Below are 19,580 nucleotides of genomic sequence, written 5' to 3' on the forward strand. Positions count from 1 at the left end.
CTTCCGCTTCCCGTTCCCATTTTCCTTCCACTTTCTCTTCCCTTTCCCCTTCCCCGTGTCCTTGTCCTTCCCCTTCTCCTTTCCCTTCCCCTTCCCCTTCCCTTTCCCTTCCCCTTCCCTTTCCGTTTCCCCGTCCCCTTTCTCTTTCCTTTCCCTTCCTCTTCCCTTCCCCCTTTCCCCTTCCCCTTCGGTCCCCCTTCCCCACCGCAGGCCAAGCTGAGCCGCCTGTGCGAGCAGGACCGAGCGGTGCAGGCCCTGGAGGAGAGACTCGAGCAGCTTCACACGGAAAAAGTAGGACGCCGCTTCCCTTGGGGCCGGGAGAGACGGGAGCCCGGGGGCCGGGGGGAGGGGGCCGGCCCGTGCGTGCGTGCGGGCCCCTCACCTGGCCGGGCCTGGCGGCCCCCTCCCTCCCCAGTACACGCTGGAGCAGGCGCTGCTGTCGGCCAGCCAGGAGATCGAGATGAACGCCGCCTCGGCGGGGCCGAACGCGGGGCCGGCCGCCCTGCAGACCGTCGTCCTGCAGAGGGAAGACCTGCGCAACGGCCTGCTGGGCACCTGCCGCGAGCTGGCCCGGGCCACCGCCGTGAGTCCGACGCCGGCCCCGGGAGTGGGAGAGGGCCACCGTCTCACGCCCGGCCGGCCTCCTCCCGGAGCCAGGGCCGGTTCCCGGGGAGCTAGGGCGGAGGCGGGAGGGTGGCGGTGGCCCCTGGCGTCGGGCGATGGCGGGATGCCGCCCGGCGCCCACCCGGAGGATCGGGGGAGGGCGTGTTCATCCTTTCGGTCGTGAGACGTTCAGAGAAGCGGCATCGCCCAGTGGCTAGAGCCTGGGCTCGGGAGTCGGCTGTCATGGGTTCGAATCCCGGCTCTGCCACGTGTCACTGTGTGACTGTGGGCGAGTCACTTCACTTCTCTGGGCCTCAGTTACCTCATCTGCAAAATGGGGATGAAGACTGTGAGCCTCACGTGGGACAACCCGATGACCGTGTATCTACCCCAGCGCTTAGCACAGTGCTCTGGAATTCTCCAGAGCACCGTTCATTTCCCCAAACCCCACACTCTGTGCGGTGACGGGGCTCCCACTGGGCGCGGAGCACTGCGTCCCCCCTCTGGGGGTGAATCCGTGACCCCGCTTGGCCCCGAGCGGGCCGGTCCCCCTCCGTGCCGACGGCAGCCCGTGTTCCGGTCCAGGAGCTGGAGCGAGCGTGGCGGGAGTACGACAAGCTGGACTTGGGCGTCACCGTGACGCGGACCCAGATGCAGGACCAGCTGCAGCGGCTCGGAGAGCTCCAGGTACCACCGCCGCGGCGGGCCGCCACCGCCGGCCGCCCCCACCGACCGCCTCGCGCTGGCCCTGGGGGCCGCCCGGGGCCATACGAGGACTCCGCCGCCCAGCCCCCGCTCCCTCCACTCAGCTACCCGTCCTGTCCCTCTCCCCCACCCCTGGTCTTCCCTCCTCCCTTCCCCACCTCCTGCTTCCCTTCCTTCCCTCCCACTCTCCCTCTTCTCCCTTCCTCTTGCTCTCCTTCCATACCTCTCTCTCTTCTTTCCTTCCCTCCTACTGTCCCTCTTCTCTCACTTCCTCTCTTCCTCCTTCCTTCCCTCCCTCCCACTCTCCCTCTTTTCCATTCCTCTCGCCCTCCTTCCTTACCTCTCTTCTTTCCTTCCCTCCTACTCTCCCTCTTCTCCCACCCCCTCTCTTCTTCCTTTGTTCTGTACACAGTAAACGCTCAATAAATACAACTGTATGAATTCCCTCCCACTTTCCCTCTTCCCTTCCTTATTCCCTCCCTCCCTTTCCACCCTCTCTCTCCCTCTTTTCCTTCCTCTCTTCTTCCTTCCATCCCTCCCACGCTCCCTCTTCTTCTCCCTTCCTATCTTCCTCCTTTCCTTCCCTCCCTCCCTCCCTCCCTCCCTCCCTCCCATCCTCCCCAAGTCAAAATTCCGCATTAGAGTAGGCCAAGGGAGGACGTGGGTGAGGAGGGGTCGGCAGCAAGATAGGTGAGATCGGGGCTCGGAGAGGTTGGCATCAGAGGAGCCAACGGGGAAGGTTGGCATCAGAGGGGCGAAGTTGGCGAGCAGGGTTGGAGTAGGAGAGTAGCGAGGTGAGTCAGAAAGGGGAAGGGTGATAGTGCCTTGATTCCATCTAAATTGTGCTTGCCCAACTTTAATTTGTTTTTCAGTCTGACAGTCCCTTTCGCTTTGCCCTCGTCAAAAATAATTTAGCGGCCTCAGTTCCGGGTCCGGTTGGAGATGGAACGCCCACCCGACCCCTTGTTTTCACCGACTGCGCTGGGCCCGTGGCAGTGGGAATACAGGGTCGGGATCAGGGCCTCTCCACTGAAGGGCGGAAGTTAGCAAGAAAAAGAAAGACCGAAGGGATGAATTCACCGTCAGCCGGGCCCGCTGCTAGCCAGTGGGATCGAGAAAATAGCCATCCTGTTTCTTCTCTCTAAGGTGCCCCTGCCTCGGCTGGGAGAGCATCGGAGGCAGACATTTTGGTTCTTCTCTGGCCCTCCTTTATTTAACGAATTGCTTAGGATATATTTTGGAGCCCCGAACTAAGCAGGGCTTAGTTCTGCACACAGTAAGCACCGAATAAGTGCAGTTCAGATTAGAGAAGGAACCTGGCCTAATGGGTACAACTCGGGCCTGAGAGTCAGGAGGATCTGGGTTCTAATCTCAGCCCTGACACCTGTCTGCTTTTGACCCCGGGCAAGTCGCTTCACTTCTCTGGGCCTCAGTTTCCTCGTCTGTAGAACGGAAACGACGACTGTGAGCCTCGTGTGGGACAGGGGCTCGGTCCAACGTGATTAGCTTGTGTCTACCCCGGCGCTTAGTTCGATGCCCGGCAAGTAGTAAGAGCTTAACAGATACCATTAAAAAAAATCGTATTGGGGCCTTAATTTCAAAAAGAAATTTCCCCTGCTGAGTCCTTCACTTAGATCAGATAAAGTGCTCGGTGAATGCCATCGACTGAGCGAATCAGTATGTATCGAGCATCGTTTGTAGCCCTCGATGCCACTTCCTGTTTCCCCTGCTTGGGAAACCTAATTAACATCACACCTCCTCCAGGTAGCCCTCCTCGATTAGGCCCTTTCCCCTCTCCCTTTTGCATCCCCTACACCCTTGGGCCAATCAGTCAATCCGGGGTATTTATTGAGCTCTTGCCATGTGCAGAACACTGTACTAAGCACTGAGGAGGGCACAGTAAAACAGCCTGGGTAGCCACGTTCCCTGCCCACGACGGTGAGCCCGTTGGGTAGGGATTGCCTCTATTTTTGCCGAATTGTACTTTCCAAGCGCTTAGGCCAGTGCTCTGCACACAGTAAGCGCTCAGTAAATACGCCGGAATGAATGAACCAGCTCAGCCATCTTTACTCTCTAAGCGCCGGACGGTCACCCCAGCCCCACAACAGTTATGTCCATAACCATAATTTATTAATATTAGTGTCTGTCTCCCCCTCCAGACCGTAAGCTCCTTGTAGGCAAGGAACGTTTCTACCAATGCCGTTGTACTGTCCTCACCTAAGTGCTTAGTACAGTGCTCTGCACGCGGTAAGTGCTCAGAGAAGCAGCGTGGTGTAGTGGATAGAGCGTGGACCTGGGAGTCCGAAGTCCTGGGAGTCGACTCACTTCTCTGGGCCTCAGTTACCCCATCTGGAAATGAACGGGGATTAAGGTTGTGAGTCCCGTGTCGGACAGAGGCCGTGCCCAACCCGATAAACTTATATCTGCCCCAGCGCTTAGAACAGAGCTTGGCACAGAGTAAGCGCTTGACAAGTGCCATCGTTATTATTGTCATTAATAATAGTGAATACCGCAGATTGATTGGTTTACTCCACCCGTCCTGGAATTGCGGAGAGGTAACAATATTGCGGAGAGCCAAAGATCTGCACCGCTTCTACTCTGCCGCATATAAAATTTTTAAAAAAGCACATAACGTGTCATATGTACGAATTACCTTCTGCCAGCAGCACATTGTACCGACTCAGAAGCCGGTGCCGGAGCGGGCCTGGGTTTCAGGTTTTTCTTGCCCGCAGTTTGATGTTCGTAGCGTGTACCCAGCGACGCAGACGGTGAGCACGGTGACGTGTATGTGTGCGCGCGTCCGTGCGTGCCCACGCGCACACGATATCTCCTCTAACAGACGGATTTGGCTGGAATTCAGCGGGCGCAGATTCAGAAAGAGCTTTGGCGAATCCAGGACGTCATGGAAGGTCTGAGCAAGCATAAGCAGCAGAGAAGCGCCGCGGATGCCGGTACGTTCATTCAGTCGTATTTATTGAGCGCGTACTGTGTGCAAGGCACTGTTCTGAGCACTTGGGTAGAGGACAATATGATACCAGCCCGCAGCGAGCTCACGGTCCAGAGGGGGAGACAGACATTAGTAAAGATAAATAAATAGATTTTAAAAATCAATAAATGATAGATCTATACAGATATGCGTGTGTGCTGTGGGGATGGGAGGGAGGATGAATGAAGGGGCAAGTCAGGAGGGAGTGGGGTATTTTGGCTCCTCAACTCTTACGAGAGCTCTTCGGGCTGAGCCGTGACCAAGCAGAGGACGCCGAGAACGGGATTTGAGGATTCGAGAAGCAGTGCGGCCTCGGTTCTAATCCCGGCTCCGCCCCTTGTCTGTGGTGTGACCTCGGCCGGGTCACTTCGGTTCTCTGGGCCTCACTTTCCTCGTCTGTAAAACGGGACTGACGGTGAGCGGGACGTGGACCTCGTCCAACCTCGTATCTCCCGCGGCCCTCGGAACGGTGCCTGGCGCGTGGTAGGCGCTTACCGAGTACCATTTAAAAGAAATAAAAAAGAATCAGGCTGGGTGTTTCACAGTCGGTGGCCCTCGCTGTAGCCAGGAAAGCGGGCGGGATCCGATCTGAAGAGGCGAAGGAGAAAAGCAGTCGGGTTTTGAGGTTTAGAAGGTGGGTCTCCCGCCTCCCGGCCCCGGCTCTTGCCCCCCGAGCAGGCCTAGGCCCCGTCCGGGTGGGGAATGGGGATGGGGGGAGACGTGGAGGCGTTCGGGAGATGGGCTTGTTGGGGGAAGTGAAGCCCCTCTTTGAGGGAGTCCGGTGTCTCTGTGTTTTCCCTTTCATTCCGTCATATGTCTTAAGTGCTTACCGTGTGCAGAGCACTGTACTGAGCGCTTGGGAAAGTACAGTACCACAGTAAGCAGCGACATCCGGGGTCTCTCTGAATGGGTCACGGGGGAGGCCGCGTGGGCTGTGGCCTTTCCTCTCTGGGCGCTCTAACGGGGTCGTCGTCTCCCCAGGTCTTCCGGAAGCCGCGGCTTCTTCAGCGACGAAGAGCAAGAATGAGGTGAGGAGTGGTCTGCCCCAACGGCCGGGGGATGTTTTTGTCAAAGAGCAGGCGCCTTCCGCCGCTTGACCCACGAGAAGTAATAATGATGATGATGATGATGATAGTGTCTGTTAAGCGCTTACTATGTGCCCAGAACTCTTCTAAACGCTGGGGTAGATAGAAGGTCATCAGGTTGTTCCACATGGGGCTCACAGTCTGAATCCCCATTTGACAGATGAGGAAACTGAGGCCCAGAGAGGTGAAATGACTCGTCCAAAGTCACACAGCTGACACGTGGCGGAGCCGGGATTAGAACCCACGACCTCTGACTCCCAAGCCCGGGCTCTTGCCACTAAGCCACGCTGCTTCTGTAATAATGATCGTAATGGGAATGTCTGTGGTATTTGTTAAGCGCCTTACTATGTTCCAGGCGCCGTTTAAGCACAGGGGTAGATATAAAGTTTTCAGGTCATCCCATGTGGCGTTTACACTCTTGATACCCATTTTACAGAAGAGGGAACTGAGACACAGAGAAGTGAAGTCGGTCAATCAGTCAGCTGAATTTATTGAGCATCTACTCTGTACAGAGCACTGTCCTAAGCACTTTGGAGAGTAACGTCATGGCTTAGTGGAATGAGCACGGGCTTGGGAGTCAGAGAACGTGGGTTCTAATCCCGGTTCCACCACTTGTCTGCTGTGTGGCCTGGGGCAAGCCACTTCACTTCTCTGTGCCTCGGTTGCCTCATCTATAAAATGGGGATTAAGACTCTGAGCCCCACATGGGACGACCTGATTACTTTGTATCTACCCCAGTGCTTAGAACAGTGCTTGGCACATAGTAAGCGCTTAAGAAATACCACTACTATTATTATTATTATTATATAGCAATAAACTAATTCATTCACTTGTGTTTATTGAGCACTTCCTGTGTGCGGAGCACTGAACTAAGCTTGGGAGAGTGCAGTAGAACAATAATAGATGCATTCCCTGACCACAGCGAGTTTACAATGAGTTCCCCAAGGTCACACAGCAGACAGAGTCGGGATTAGAACCCAGGTCCTTCTGACCCCCAGCCCCAAACTCTATCCACTAGGCCACTCTGCTCGTTATTGCTCGGCCGGGCTGGGCCGGGAGAGAGGCGGACCCCGGAGTCCCACCCGTCCGGCGCCTCGAAGGGGAGGGGACCCCGGGGTGTCTCGGGGGTCTGAGCTGGGGGGTCGGACCGCTCTGCCTGATGGCCCCCATCTTGCTTGGGCTGCGGCTCAGCCGAGGGAAAGGAATGCTCACCTGGATTAATAATAATGATAATAATAATAATAGTATTGGTTAAGCACTTATTGTGTGCCGGGCACTGTACTAAGCGCCGGGACGGGTACAAGCGAATCACACTGGACACAGCCCCCGTCCCCCGTGGGGCTCACAGTCTCAATCCCCATTTTCCAGATGAGGGAATGAGGCCCAAAGAAGTGAAGTGACTTGCCCGAGGTCACACAGTAGACAAGTGGGCGACGCCGAGATTAGATCCCATGACCTTCTGAGTCCAGGCCCAAGCCCCATCCTCTAAGCTCTGCTGCTTCCCTCGAACGATCAGTAACTTTAGCAGTCATGGTGTCCGAAGGAGCGTGGCTTAGTCGAATGAGCATGAGCTTGGGAGTCAGTGGAGGTGGGTTCTAATCCCGGCTCTGCGGCTTGTCTGCTGTGTGACCTTGGGCAAGCCACTTCACTTCTCTGTGCCACAGTTCCCTCATCTGTGAAAAGGGGATTAAGACTGTGAGCCCCACGTGGGACAATTTTTTTAGCTTGTATCTACCCCGGCACTTAGAAGAGTGCTTGGCACATAATAGGCACTTATCGAATCCCATAATTATTATCGTTACTATTATCAAGCGTTGGATCGGAGGCAAGCACTGCGCGGAGCGCTGGGACCGATAATCGCCCGGGGCCCGGTCCCTGGCCCCCACGGGTCTCTCGGTGCCAGAGCCGGGGAGAGCGGGGACCTCAGCTCCGTTGAACGGAGGAGAAAACGGAGGCCCGGAGGAGGGGAAAGGACTTGCCCAAGGTCACACAGCAGCCAGGTGGCGGAGCCGGTCGAGCATGTAGGTCCCCTGACTACCGGGGCCGGCTTGTCTCGTTAGGCCACACTGCCTCCCGTTTCATTTCCACCGTTGAAGAATCGGGCCCCGATTTTACTCTGTCGGCTCTCTCCGTGCCCGAATCCCCACCCTCTGGCCTGCTTATAGTGATAATAATGATGATTATGGTACTCGTTAAGCGCTTACCATGTACCAAGCACCGTTCTAAGCACTGGGGTAGATGCAAGTCGATCACGTCGGACAGAGTCCCACGTAGAGCTCAAAGTCTTAATCCCCCGTTTACAGATGAGGGAAGGAGACCTAGAAAAGTGAAGGGACTCGCCCAGGGTCACACAGCAGACAAGCAGAGGAGCCGGGATTAGAACCCAAGCCCTTCTGACTCCCAAGGCCGGGCTCTATCCACTAGGCCATCCCGCTTCTCTCTGAGGGACGGTGGTTCCGGGTCATCGCTCGGGGCGGACTCTTTTCAATACCGGGGTGACCCACCGAGGGTCCGATGGGGGTCAAATTCCGAAAGCTCGATCGATCAGTGGCACCGATCCCGCGCTCGCTGTGCGCGGGGCAGTGGGCCGAGCGCTCCCCCGGTGCTCCGCACCCAGTAAGCGCTCAGACCGTGCGACGGATCGTTTGGGATTTGTGGGGCTCCGGGCCGGGCTCCATCCTGTGACTTCCCCCCACCCCTGAGGAGCTGGCAGGGGGCGGTGCCCACCTTCCTCCCCGCCGCCGCAGACCCCTAAGCTCGGGCCCTGTTCTCCGCCCGCCCCTTAGGAAGAGGGCCCGGCCCCGCCTCGCCCTCCTCTCCCCCGCGCCTATGAGTTTCCCGAGCGGCGGCACGTGGCCCCCTCTGTGCCCTGGCCCAGCGGCTCCTTGCTCTGCTACAGCGGGGGCCCGGACCCCCTGCCCGAAGACAGGAAGGCCCACCCGGTGCCCGGCCACCCACGCGGCGGCGCTCACTGCGTAAGTGGCCGCCGGGACGGGCGGCGGAAGCCCGCTCGGCCGGGGGTCCACCGTCTCGTGCCGCCCGGGGGCCGCCGTCTCGTGCCGCCCGAGGCCACCATTCTGTGCCGCCCAGGGTCCACCGTCTCGTGCCACCCGAGGCCACCATCCTGTGCCGTCCGAGGCCACCATCCCGTGCCGCTCGGGGCCACCATCTTGTGCCATCCGTGTCAGCAGACGGGCCGCGGCGTGGGGCGGGGGTGCGTCCGGGCTGCTGGCTGGCTGCGAGGGGGCTCTTCCTCCCTCCACCCGCGTCCCTCACATCCCGCCCCCCCCCAGTCCCTCGCTTCCAGGCGTCACGCTTGCTCCGGTCGTACCTCTCCCCGCTCCACGTATCGGACGCTTTGAATGTGCCGAGCCTAAAGCGGCCCCGGGGGCTCTGACCGTCGTCATCGTCGTCACCGTCATGGGGGTGGACGCCGCCGTCGACCCCGTCCCCGTTCGCCACGGGCCTCACGCGGTTCGAGGGGGAGGGAGGGAGGACGCCGGAGGCCCGGAGAAATGAAGCAACGCGCCCGAGGCCACCCGGCGGGCCCGGGCTCTTTGCCCCCGGGCAAGGCCTCGGCCCCGTCGGAGTCTGGGACCGGGTCGGGGGGGGGGGGGGGGTGGCGGGTGAATGGAGCGGGGCGGGCCCCGTCGGGGCCTGGAACGGGAACGGGGGCCGCCTATCGAGCGGGACCGTCCGGCAGATGGGCGTGCTGGGGAAGCGGAGCGATGGGGGGCTCCGTGTTTCTCCAGCGTGCGGGCCTTTCCCTCCTCCGCAGGGTCCCGACTACCGACTGTACAAGAGCGAGCCCGAGCTGACCACCGTGGCCGAAGTGGACGAGTCGAACGGCGAGGAGAAGGCCGAGCCCGCCTCGGACGTCATCGACTCCTCCGTCGCCAAAGGTCGGTTCTCGCCTTCGCTCCCTAGACCAGACAGGAGCCGTTAAGGCTCCACAGACTCCAGACCCCCCCTTTTGGTTTGGTTTGGTTTGGTTTGTAACGGTATCTGTTAAGCGCTTTCTACGTGCCAGACACTGTACTAAACTCTGGGGTGGAAACCAGCTGATCAGGTCAGACACAGTCCCCGTCCCTCATGGGTCTCACAGTCTTCATCCCCATTTTCCAGATGTGGGAACTGAGGCCCAGAGAAGCGAAGTGACTCTCCCAAAGCCACACAGCAGACGAGTGGCAGAACTGGGATTCGAACCCACGTCCTTCTGACTCTCAGGCCCATTGTGATGATAATAGCACTTCTTAAGCGCTTACCGTGTGCCAGGCACTGTACTAAACGCTAGGTTGGATACGAGCTAATAAGGTTGGTCACAGTCCCTGTCCCTCATAAGGCTCACAGTCTTGATCCCCATTTTCCAGATGAGGGAACTGAGGCCCAGAGAAGTGACTTGCCCAAGGTCATGCAGCAGAAAAGTGGCAGAGCCCAGATTAGAACCCATGTCCTTCTGACTCTCAGACCTGTGCTAATACTAATAATAATAACAATGATAATAATAATAGTACTTGTTAAGCTCTTACACAGCACCGTGGTAGACACAAGTTAATCAGGTTGGGCACGTGGGGCTCACAGTCTTCATCCTCATTTTCCAGATGAGGTCACTGAGGCCCAGAGAACTGAAGTGACTTGCCCAAGGTCACACCTCAGACACATCTAGACCGTAAGCTCGTCGTGGGCGGGGAACGTATCTTCCAACTCTTGTATCGGTCTCTCCCAGGCGCTCGGTAGAGTGCTCTGCACCCAGTAAGGTCTCGCTAAATACCTCTGATTGTGATAATGAAGATGGAAGGGGGAGATTTAGAGGAGTAATTTATGGGTGATAGTTGAATAACAGTGTGGATGTATATATCACTCCGATCGGTCCATCGGTCCTATTTACTGAGCATTTACTGTGTGCAGAGAACTGTACCGAGTGCTTGGGAGAATATATATCTCTAATTCTATTTATTTACATTGATGCTATTGCTGCCTGTTCACTTATTTCGATGTCTATATCCCCCCTTCTAGTCCGTGAGCCCATTGTTGGGTGGGGATTGTCCCTATCTGTTGCTGAATTGTATCTTCCAAGCACTTAATACAGCGCTGTGGACACAGTCAGCGCTCAATAAATACCATCGAATAAATGAACGAGTCCCGGGGCCGGGATTAGAAGCCAGATCCCCGTGACTCCCGTGGGCCAGGCCGTGCCGCTTCCCGGTGCGGATGTTCCCGCCCATAGGATCGTTTTCCAAAGGGATGGAAATGAGGGCTTTCGAACGGCAGCGAGACTCGTCCCGAAGCTTCCGTTGGGAGCCTCCTTTGGCTCCTCAGCGCTTCTCTCCCATTAGCCCTTTCCCTTCCCACCGCTCTCCTAGGCTTCCCGGGGGAACGTTTTAAGTCAGTTCGGTTGGTCCGTCCGTGGTACTTACTGAGTGCTTACTGTAGAGAAGCGGCATGGCTCAGCGGCAAGAGCCCAGGCTTGGGAGTCAGAGGTAGTGAGTTCTAATCCCGACTCCACCACCTGTGTGACTTCAGGCAAGTCACTTCACGTCTCTGGGCCTCGGTTTCCTCATCTGTAAAATGAGGATTGAGGCTGTGAGCTCCACGTGGGGCAACCTCATTACCTTGTATCCACCCCAGCGCTTAGTACAGTGCTTGGTACATAGTAAGCCCTTAACAAATATCATTATTATCATTATTATTATTATTGAGCTTCTAGAGCACTGTACTGAGCGCCTGGGAGAATACAACACTGCGGACTTGGTAGAAACGTTCCCTACCCACAAGGAGCTTAGAGTCTAGACGGAGAGGCAGAAAGGGGACAGGGATTGCGTCTGACCCGATTGTCTCGTATCTGACCCGGGCCTTGGGACGATGCTTGGCACATGGTAAGCGCGTAACAAATACAAGAAGCGGCATAGCGCGGTGGCCAGAGCTCGGGCCTGGGACTCAGACGGTCATGGGTTCTAATCCTGGCTCCACCACTTGTCTGCTGTGGGACCTTGGGCAAGTCACCCGCATCACCCCTCCCACCTCCCCGCCCACCCCCCGACTCCCGGGTGGGGAGAGGAGGCTCGTCGTATTTTCGCCATTTCCCACATAGGGCCCAGAGAGGTTAAGGGACTTGCCCGGCGTCACCCAGCAGGCCAGGGACAAGAACCCAGGTCTCCCGCCTCCCGGCTCCGAGTCCCTTCCGCTAGGCTTCGAGGAGTTTCTTTAAGGTGTTTCCTCGGAGAACAGCACCGGGAAGAAGCCCAAACGGCCACCAGGCATAGTAGTGAGCGTCCCCTCGAGGGAGGCGGTCGCCTGCACAGGCCATCGATGGGATGGACCGAGCGCCTGCTCCGGTCCTGGAGTCCCCGGGGGTCCCGGGGCTTGATGTGTGTGACGTGACCTAATGGTTAGAGCCCGGGCCTGGGAGTCAGAAGGACCTGTGTTCCCGTCCCGGCTCCGCCGTGTTCATTCATTCATTCACTCGTATTTATCGAGCGCTTACTGTGTGCAGAGCACTGGACTAAGCGCTTGGAAAGTACAATTTGGCAACAGATAGATTCAATCCCTTCCCAACAACGGGCTCACAGGCTAGAAGAGGGGAGGCAGACAACATAACAAAACAAGTAGACAGGCGTCAGTAGCATCAATATAGATAAATGGAAATATAGATATATACACATCATTGATAAAATAGAACAGTAATTAATTATTAGTCCACCGTCTGTCCGCCGTGTGACCTCGGGCAAGTCACTTCGCTTCTCTGGGCCTCGGTTCCCTCACCTGTAAAAAGTGGGGATTAAGATTGGGAGCCCAATACGGGACACGGACTGCGTCCAACCCAATTCCCTTGGATCTGCCCCAGCGCTTAGTAGGACACCGGGCACGTACTAAGCACTTGGCAGATATCCCAATTATTATCATTTCCCCACAGGACGCCACTTTCCCATCGGCGTGGTGCCCCCGAGAACCAAGTCGCCCATCCCAGAATCCTCCACCATCGCGTCCTACGTCACCTTGCGGAAGAACCAGCTGCCCGGGACCCGGAGAACGGTACTCCGGGACTCCGGCCGGGAACCTCCGAGGACGGGACGGAGGGGGGTCCGGGTCTAGGGATAGAAGAGCCACCCTCGGGACCCGAATCCCCCGGGGAGGAAACTCGGGGAGACGGGGCGACTCCCTAGTCGGTCCTTTCTCTGATTTGAATTCACGCCCTTCTTCAAGACCGAGATTGGGATCTGGGCTCACTGTCAGCCAATCGGTGATGTTTATTGACCTGTACCACGTGCAGAGCACTGTGTTAATCCCTCGGGAGAGGACGGTACAGTAGAGGTGGTAGACAAGATCCCTCACCACGAGGAGCTCACGGTCTGGATTGTTGCCGAATTGTACTTTCCAAGCGCTCAGTAAAGTGCTTTGCACACAGTAAGCGCTCGGTAATGAATGAATGAATGAATGAATGGAGGGTGAGATGGACATTAAAATGCATTAGGGAGAGGAAGTGACAGACAGTAAAGCTATGGACATAATAGCTATGGGGTTGGGATGAACCTCAAGTGTTTAAGGAATACAGATCCAGCTGCAGTGGTGATGCAGAAGGGAGAGTGAGAATGAGAGAAAGGAGGCCTTGATCAGTGAAGGCCTCTTGGAGGGGATGTCCTTTCATCGAGGCTATGAAGGGGAGGAGAGTCGTCTGTGGGATGTGAGGAGGGAGGGCGATCCAGGCCGGAGGCACGATGTGGACGAGGGTTCGGTGGCAGAACAGGTGAGACGGAGGCCCGGCGAGACGTTCAGCGGCAGCAGAGGAGCGGAGTGTGCGGGCTGGGATGGGGAAGGAGAGAAGGGAGGTGGCGAGGTGGTCAAGGGCCTTAAAGCCGATGGGGAGAAGTTTCTGTTTCATTCATTCATTCAATTGTATGTTTTGAGCACTTACTGTGTGCGGAGCACTGGATTGAGCACTCGGGAAAGTACAACACAGTACTAAAGAGAGACAACGCGAAGTTCTCCCCTGAGCGTTTGGTGCCGAGTCCCGCAGGCAGCCCGCGCTCAGAGCGGGCGGGCCGGCCCGGCTTGGGGTTGGACGGATTGGCAGGGGGAGGTTCAGACCCCCATCCCCCAACCCCCCGACCCCCTCCTCCGGCCCTGCCGATCCTCCCGAGCGACCAACGGAGGGAGAGGGGGGCCACCGTGCTCCGCCCCAATCGATCCACCGGTCAGTCAACCCAGGCTTCATTCATTCATTGGTATTTATCGAGCGCTTACTGTGTGCAGGGCACTGGACTAAGCGCTCGGAAAGTACAATACAGCAATAAAGAGAGACGATCCCTGCCCACAACAGGCTTACGGTCTATTTCTACACCACTTCCCGGGCCCAGAGCACCACCTTTGGTTCTTGGGGGCTTACAATAGTAGTAATCTTTCCTGAGCACCCCTTTTATGGGTATTTTGTTATGGTATTTTATGGTATTTGTTTTGTGGTATTCGTGGTATTTGTTAAGCGCTTATGGTATTTTGTTTATGGTATTTGTTAAGCGCTTACTATAATAATAATAATAATAATACCAATTATGGTATTTGTTAAGCACTTTCTATATGCCAAGCACTGTTCTAAGCTTAGGGGAGATACAAGGTCATCAGGTTGGCCCTCATGGGGCTCACAGTCTTAATCCCCATTTTACAGATGAGGTCACTGAGGCACAGAGAAGTTAAGAGGCTTGCCCAAGGTCACACGGCAGACAGGTGAACCCCTGTCCTCTGACTCCCAAACCTGTGCTCTTTCCACTAAGCCACGCTGCTGTGTGCCAGGCATTGTACTAAGATCTGAGTAATAATAATAATAACAATAATAATAATAACTTTGGGATATGTTAAGTGCTTACTATGTGCCAGGCACCATCCTAAGCTCTGGGGTAAATACAAATCAAATCGGGTTGGACACAGTCCCTGTCCGACAGGGGGCTCGTAATGTTATCCCCCATTTGGCGGATGAGGTCACTGAGGCCCAGAGAAGTAAAGTGACTTGCCCAAGGTCATACAGCAGGCAAGTGGGGGACCCTGACTAGGACCCAGGTCCTTCTGCCTCCCAGACCCAAGCTGTAACCACTAGGCCTCGCTGCCCCTAGGCCACACCGTGGCCTGTGGCTAACGATGCATTCATTCAGTTGTATTTATTGAGCGCTTACGTTGTGCAGAGCACTGTATTCAGCACCTGGAAAGTACAATATAGAAATAGAGACAATCCCTGCCCACAACAGGCTTTCAGTCTAGAGGAGGGGGAGACAGACATCAATACAAGTAAACAGGTATCAGTATAAATAAGTAGAATTATAGAGAGATATACATATCCGTAAATATACATAACCAGTGGTCGGATGGGAGATGGGAGAAGGAGAGAGGGGCCAAGGAAGGAGTTGCCAAGCCTTACCCCGAGGGGAAAAATAATAATGCTGGTATTTGTTAAGCGCTTACTATGTGCCGAGCACCGTTGTAAGCGCTGGGGTAGATACAGGGTAGGTAGATACAGGGTAATCGGGTTGTCCCTCACGAGGCTCACAGTCTTCACCCCCATTTTCCAGATGAGGGAACTGAGGCCCGGAGAAGTTAAGTGACTTGCCCACAGTCACACGGCTGACGTGGCGGAGCGGGGATTCGAACCCATGACCTCTGACTCCCAAGCCCGGGCTCTTGCCACCGAGCCACGCTGGGAATGTTCCACGGACCAACAGGGGGACGACGCGGGGCCCTGGGACAAAACCTGCTCCGTCCTGGGCCCCCTCTTCTCTCTCTCCCCTCTCTCCTTTCTCCATCTCCCGCCTTTCCCACTCCTCCCCGCTCTGCCCTGCTCTGCCCTGTTTTCTTCTTTCTGCCCCGCTCTGCTCAACCCTATTCTGATCCGCTCTGCTCTGCTCTGTTCCTTTTTGCTCTTCTCTGCTCTGATCTGTTCTCCTTTATCCTGCTCTACTCTGCTGTCCTGTGCTCCGTTCTGCTTTACCCTGCTCTGCTCTGCTCCTTTCTAGTCTTCTCTGCACTGATCTGCTCTATTTTCCCCGGCTTTGCTCTACTCTGTTCTGTTCTGCGCCCTGCTCTGCTCTCTGCTCTGCCTTGCTCTGTTCTGTGCTCCGCCCTGCTCTCCGGTTGGCTCTGCTCTGCTTTGCTCTGTTCCTTTCTGCTCTTTTCAGCTCTGATCCGTTCTACTTCATCCTGCTCTTCTCTGCTCTATTCTGTGCTCCGTTCTATTTTACCCTCCTCTGCTCCGCTCTGCTCCTTTCTTCTCTTCTCTACACTGATCTGTTCTATTTTACCCTGCTCTGCTCTGCTCTGTCCTGTTCTGTGCCCTGTTCTGCTCTCTGCTCTACTCCGTTCTGTGCTCTGCCCTGCTCTCTGATCGGCTCTGCTCTGCTTTGCTCCGTCCCTTTCTGCTCTTTTCGGCTCTGAGCTGTTCTACTTTATCGTGCTCTGCGCTGCTCGGCTTTACCCTGCTCTGATCTGCTCCTTTCTACTCTGTTCCGTGCTCTGCCCTGCTCTCCGATCGGCTCTGCTCTGCTCCCTTCTGCTCTTCTATGCTCTATTTGCTCTCCTCTGCTCTGCTGTCCTCTATCCTGTGCTCTGCCCTGCTCCCTGATCTGCTCTGCTCTGCTTTACCCGACTCTGATCTGCTCTTTCTGCTTTTCTCTTTCTGCTTTTCCTTTCTGCTGTTCCTTTCTGCTCTTCTCTGCTCTGATCTGTTCTACTTTGCTCTCCTCTGCTCTATTTTACTCAGCTCTGTTCCTTTCTGCTCTGCTGTGCTCTGACCTGTTCTGCTTTACCCTGCTCTGCTCTACGCTGTTCTCTCCTCTGCCCTGCTCTTGTCTCCTCCTCACTAATCTATTCTACTTTACCCTGCTCCGCTCTGCTCTACAGTGCTCTGCTCTGCCCTGCTTCTCCCCGCTCCGCTGTGCCCCGCTCTCTCCCGCTGGCCCAGCCCCAGGTAGAGTCAGACAGGAGGGCGCCAGGCCGGCTCGGGGGGGGCGAAGGCCGGGTGCCTTCCCAAGTCCACCTCGGTGGCCGCCGTCAAGGATGCCCGCGGCGTCGGCCCCGTCAGGAAATCACGTGAGGGCAGGATCCCGAGGAACGGCCCTGGGAAGCAGCCGCGCACCACCCCTGCACCTTCCTGGCCCTCTCATGGGTTTGAATCCCAGCTACCTCCACTTGTCTGCTGAGTGACCTTGGGCCAGTCGCTTCACTTCCCTGGGCCTCAGTGACCTCATCTGGAAAATGGGGATTGAGGCTGAGCCGCAAGTGGGACAGAGACCGTGTCCAACCCGACCTGCGTGTGATAATAACGTTGGTATTTGTTAAGCGCTTACTATGTGCAGAGCACTGTTCTGAGCGCTGGGGGAGATACAGGGGAATCAGGTTGTCCCACGTGAGGCTCACGGTTACAGATTTTTACAGATGAGGTAACCGAGGCACCGAGAAGTGAAGTGACTTGCCCACAGTCACACAGCTGACGTGGCGGGGATTCGAACCCGTGACCTCTGACTCCCAAGCCCGGGCTCTTGCCACTGAGCCACGCTGCTTCTCGTGTATTCTCCCCAGCGCTTAGAACGGTGCCTGGCACAAAGTAAGCGCTTAACAAATACTATTATTATTATTATCATTGGCCCCTGTGCTCCGCCAGCGGAGGCAGGAGAAGCCCTGCCCAAACCCTCATGTTAGATGAAGCGGGATGAGGTGGGACGAGGTGGAGCACACAGGAGGGAGACAGACAGAAAGGACAGGATTCCTGCCTGTCCACACCTGTCCACTGTGGGTCCGCTGTGTGACCTTGGACGAGTCACTTCACTTCTCTTAGAGAAGCGGCCTGGCTTACCGGAAAGAGCACAGGCCTGGAAGTCAAGGGACCTGGGTTCTAAGCTCAGCTCTACCACTTGTCTGCTGTGGCTTTGGGCAATCGCTTCATTCCTCTTAAACAAGTAGCACAATCTAGGGGAGAGAGCCCAGGCCTGGAAGTCAGAGGATGTGGATTCTACTCCCAGCTCTGCCACTTGTCTGCTGTGGGACCTTGGACGAGTCACTTCATTTCTCAGTCACCTCATCTGCAAAATGGGGCTTGGGTACCTGTTCTCCTTCTCTCATAGACTGCGAGCCCCCTGTGGGACAGGGAATCTCTCTGACCTGAGTTTCTTCTATCTACCCCAGGGCTTAAACCAGTGCTTGACACTTTGTAAGAGTATAACGAATACCACTATTTTCATAGTTATCATCATTACTATCAATATTATATTACTATTATCAAAGAAGCAGCAAGACAGTGGATCGAACACGGGCCTAGGAGTCAGAAGGTCCTGGGTTCTAATCCCAGCTCCGCCACCTGTCTGCTGGGTGACCTTGGGGACGAAGTCACTTCACTTCTCTGGGCCTCAGTTCCCTCATCTGTAAAATAGGGGTTGAGACCATGAGCCCCACGTGGGACAGGGATTGGGTCCAACTTGATCTGCTCGTATCCACCACGGCTTTGTACATACCATCAATCATTCATTCATTCATTCAGTCATATTTATTGAGCGCTTACTGTGTGCAGAACACTGTCCTAAGCACTTGGAATGTTCAGTTCGGCAACAGATAGAGACGGTCCCTGCCCAACGACGGGCTCACAGTCTCTTGGATTTCTAGGAAGTCCGAGGTGTTCTTGGCTTCAGGGCAACAGTCAATTCTTTTCCGCTAAGCTAAACCCAGAGGTCGAAGTTAGGTTTAAGGTACTTCGGGGCTTTGGGGGAAGGAAATTATCGAACCGGTACAGATCATCAGTCACCAGCGTGAACTCTACGGAAACAATTACCGCGAAGAGCCGATCTCGAGAAGCTGCACGCCTTAGTGGACGGAGCCCGGGCCTGGGAGTCGAAGGTTATTGATTCTAATCCCGGCTCTGCCACGTCTGCTGTGTGACCCTGGTCGAGTCACGTCACTTCTCTGGGGATTAACGGGGATTAAGAAGGTGAGCCCCATGTGGGACGGGGACTGTGTCCGACCTGACTGCCTTGTATCTGCCCCAGCGCTTAGAACGGTGCTGGGCACGTCGTAAGCGCTCAACAAGTACCGTTATTATTATCATTATTACCGTTGTCCTTCTGGAACTCAGGTCCTTTTCCCAGACCTGGGCTGTAGCCACTGGGCCACACCGCTACTCTGCACTTCCCGCCAGCCGAGCGTCATTTCTGCCCGTTTCTTCTTCGCCGGAAAGGGCCTAGCCCGCTGGGGCGCCTTCAGGCCCGAGAAACCTCGGTCGGGCAGTGGGGGAAGCGTTTCAGCCGTTTCGTTTTCAGACAGGCTTTCCGGAAATGACGTTGCTCTCTCTGCCTCTCTCCCTCCCTACCCCCACCCCCATCTCCCTGTGTCTGTCCCTATCCTATCCCTGGCTCTCTCGGCTTCTCTGTCTCCCTCTCTGTTTCTACCCCTTTTTCTCCACTTCTCTCTGTCTCTTCCCCCCTCTTTACCGGTGTCTCTCAATGTTTCTCGCCGCTTGCCCCCATCTGCGTCCATCTCTCTTGGTTCTCTCTACCTCGCCCCCATTTCTCGGCATCTCTGTACTTCCCCGTCTCTCCCTCCCTGTGCCCATCTGTCTGATTCTCTCTCCGTCTCTCCCCCTTTCTCGATGTCTCGCTCCGCTTCCCTCTGTCTCTCCGGCTCTGTGTCCGTCTGTTTATCTCTGCTTTTCCCTCTGTTTCTCGGTGTCTCTGCTTCTTTGTCTCTCCTTCTCATTGTCTGTCCCTCTGCTTCTCTCTGTTGCTCCCCCTCTTTCTCCATGGGTCTGTTTGTGTGACTCGCTGTCTCTTCCCCCTTTCTGTCTCTCTGCTTCTCTTTCTATCTCCCTGTCCACCTCTCCGCTTCTCTCTGTCTGGCCTTCTCTCTCTCTTCCTCTCTGTCCATTTCTCTGCCCGTTTATTTCCTTCTCTCCTTCTCCCTTCTTCCCTCTGTCCATCTGTCTCCCTCTCTCTGCTTCTCTCTGCCTGTCCATCTGTCTCCTTCTCTCTACTTCTGTCTGCCTGTCCATCTGTCTCCTTCTCTCTCCTTCTCACTGCCTGTCCATCTGTCTCCCTCTCTCCTTCTCTCTGCCTCTCTGACTATCTCTCTCCATATCTCTGCCTATCCGTCTCTCTCCCTCTCTGCTTCTCTCTGCTCCCTCTGTCCATCTCTCTCACCATCTCTCTGCCTGTCCGTCTGTCTCCTTCTCTCTGCTTCCC

The 19,580-nt window shown here is 56.0% G+C and overlaps 1 protein-coding gene across 9 annotated transcripts in view; it reads left to right on the top strand.

Annotated features, from left to right (window-relative positions):
- The window catches only part of PLEKHA5 (pleckstrin homology domain containing A5), a 179,494-nt gene that overhangs the window by 151,959 nt on the left and 7,955 nt on the right, over window positions 1–19,580 (top strand). For 8 of the 9 annotated variants that reach the window (XM_039911257.1, XM_029053569.2, XM_039911256.1 and 5 more), the window contains 8 exons: window positions 211–291; window positions 416–583; window positions 1,189–1,290; window positions 4,148–4,259; window positions 5,276–5,322; window positions 8,166–8,354; window positions 9,158–9,281; window positions 12,293–12,411. In XM_039911257.1, coding sequence (XP_039767191.1) covers window positions 211–291; window positions 416–583; window positions 1,189–1,290; window positions 4,148–4,259; window positions 5,276–5,322; window positions 8,166–8,354; window positions 9,158–9,281; window positions 12,293–12,411 — 942 coding nt within the window. The remainder of the gene's footprint in view (window positions 1–210; window positions 292–415; window positions 584–1,188; window positions 1,291–4,147; window positions 4,260–5,275; window positions 5,323–8,165; window positions 8,355–9,157; window positions 9,282–12,292; window positions 12,412–19,580) is intronic. The other variant, XM_029053537.2, reaches the window with a different exon arrangement.

The sequence above is a fragment of the Ornithorhynchus anatinus genome, chromosome 2 (genome assembly GCF_004115215.2).
Source record: "Ornithorhynchus anatinus isolate Pmale09 chromosome 2, mOrnAna1.pri.v4, whole genome shotgun sequence".
NCBI classification, from domain to species: domain Eukaryota; kingdom Metazoa; phylum Chordata; class Mammalia; order Monotremata; family Ornithorhynchidae; genus Ornithorhynchus; species Ornithorhynchus anatinus.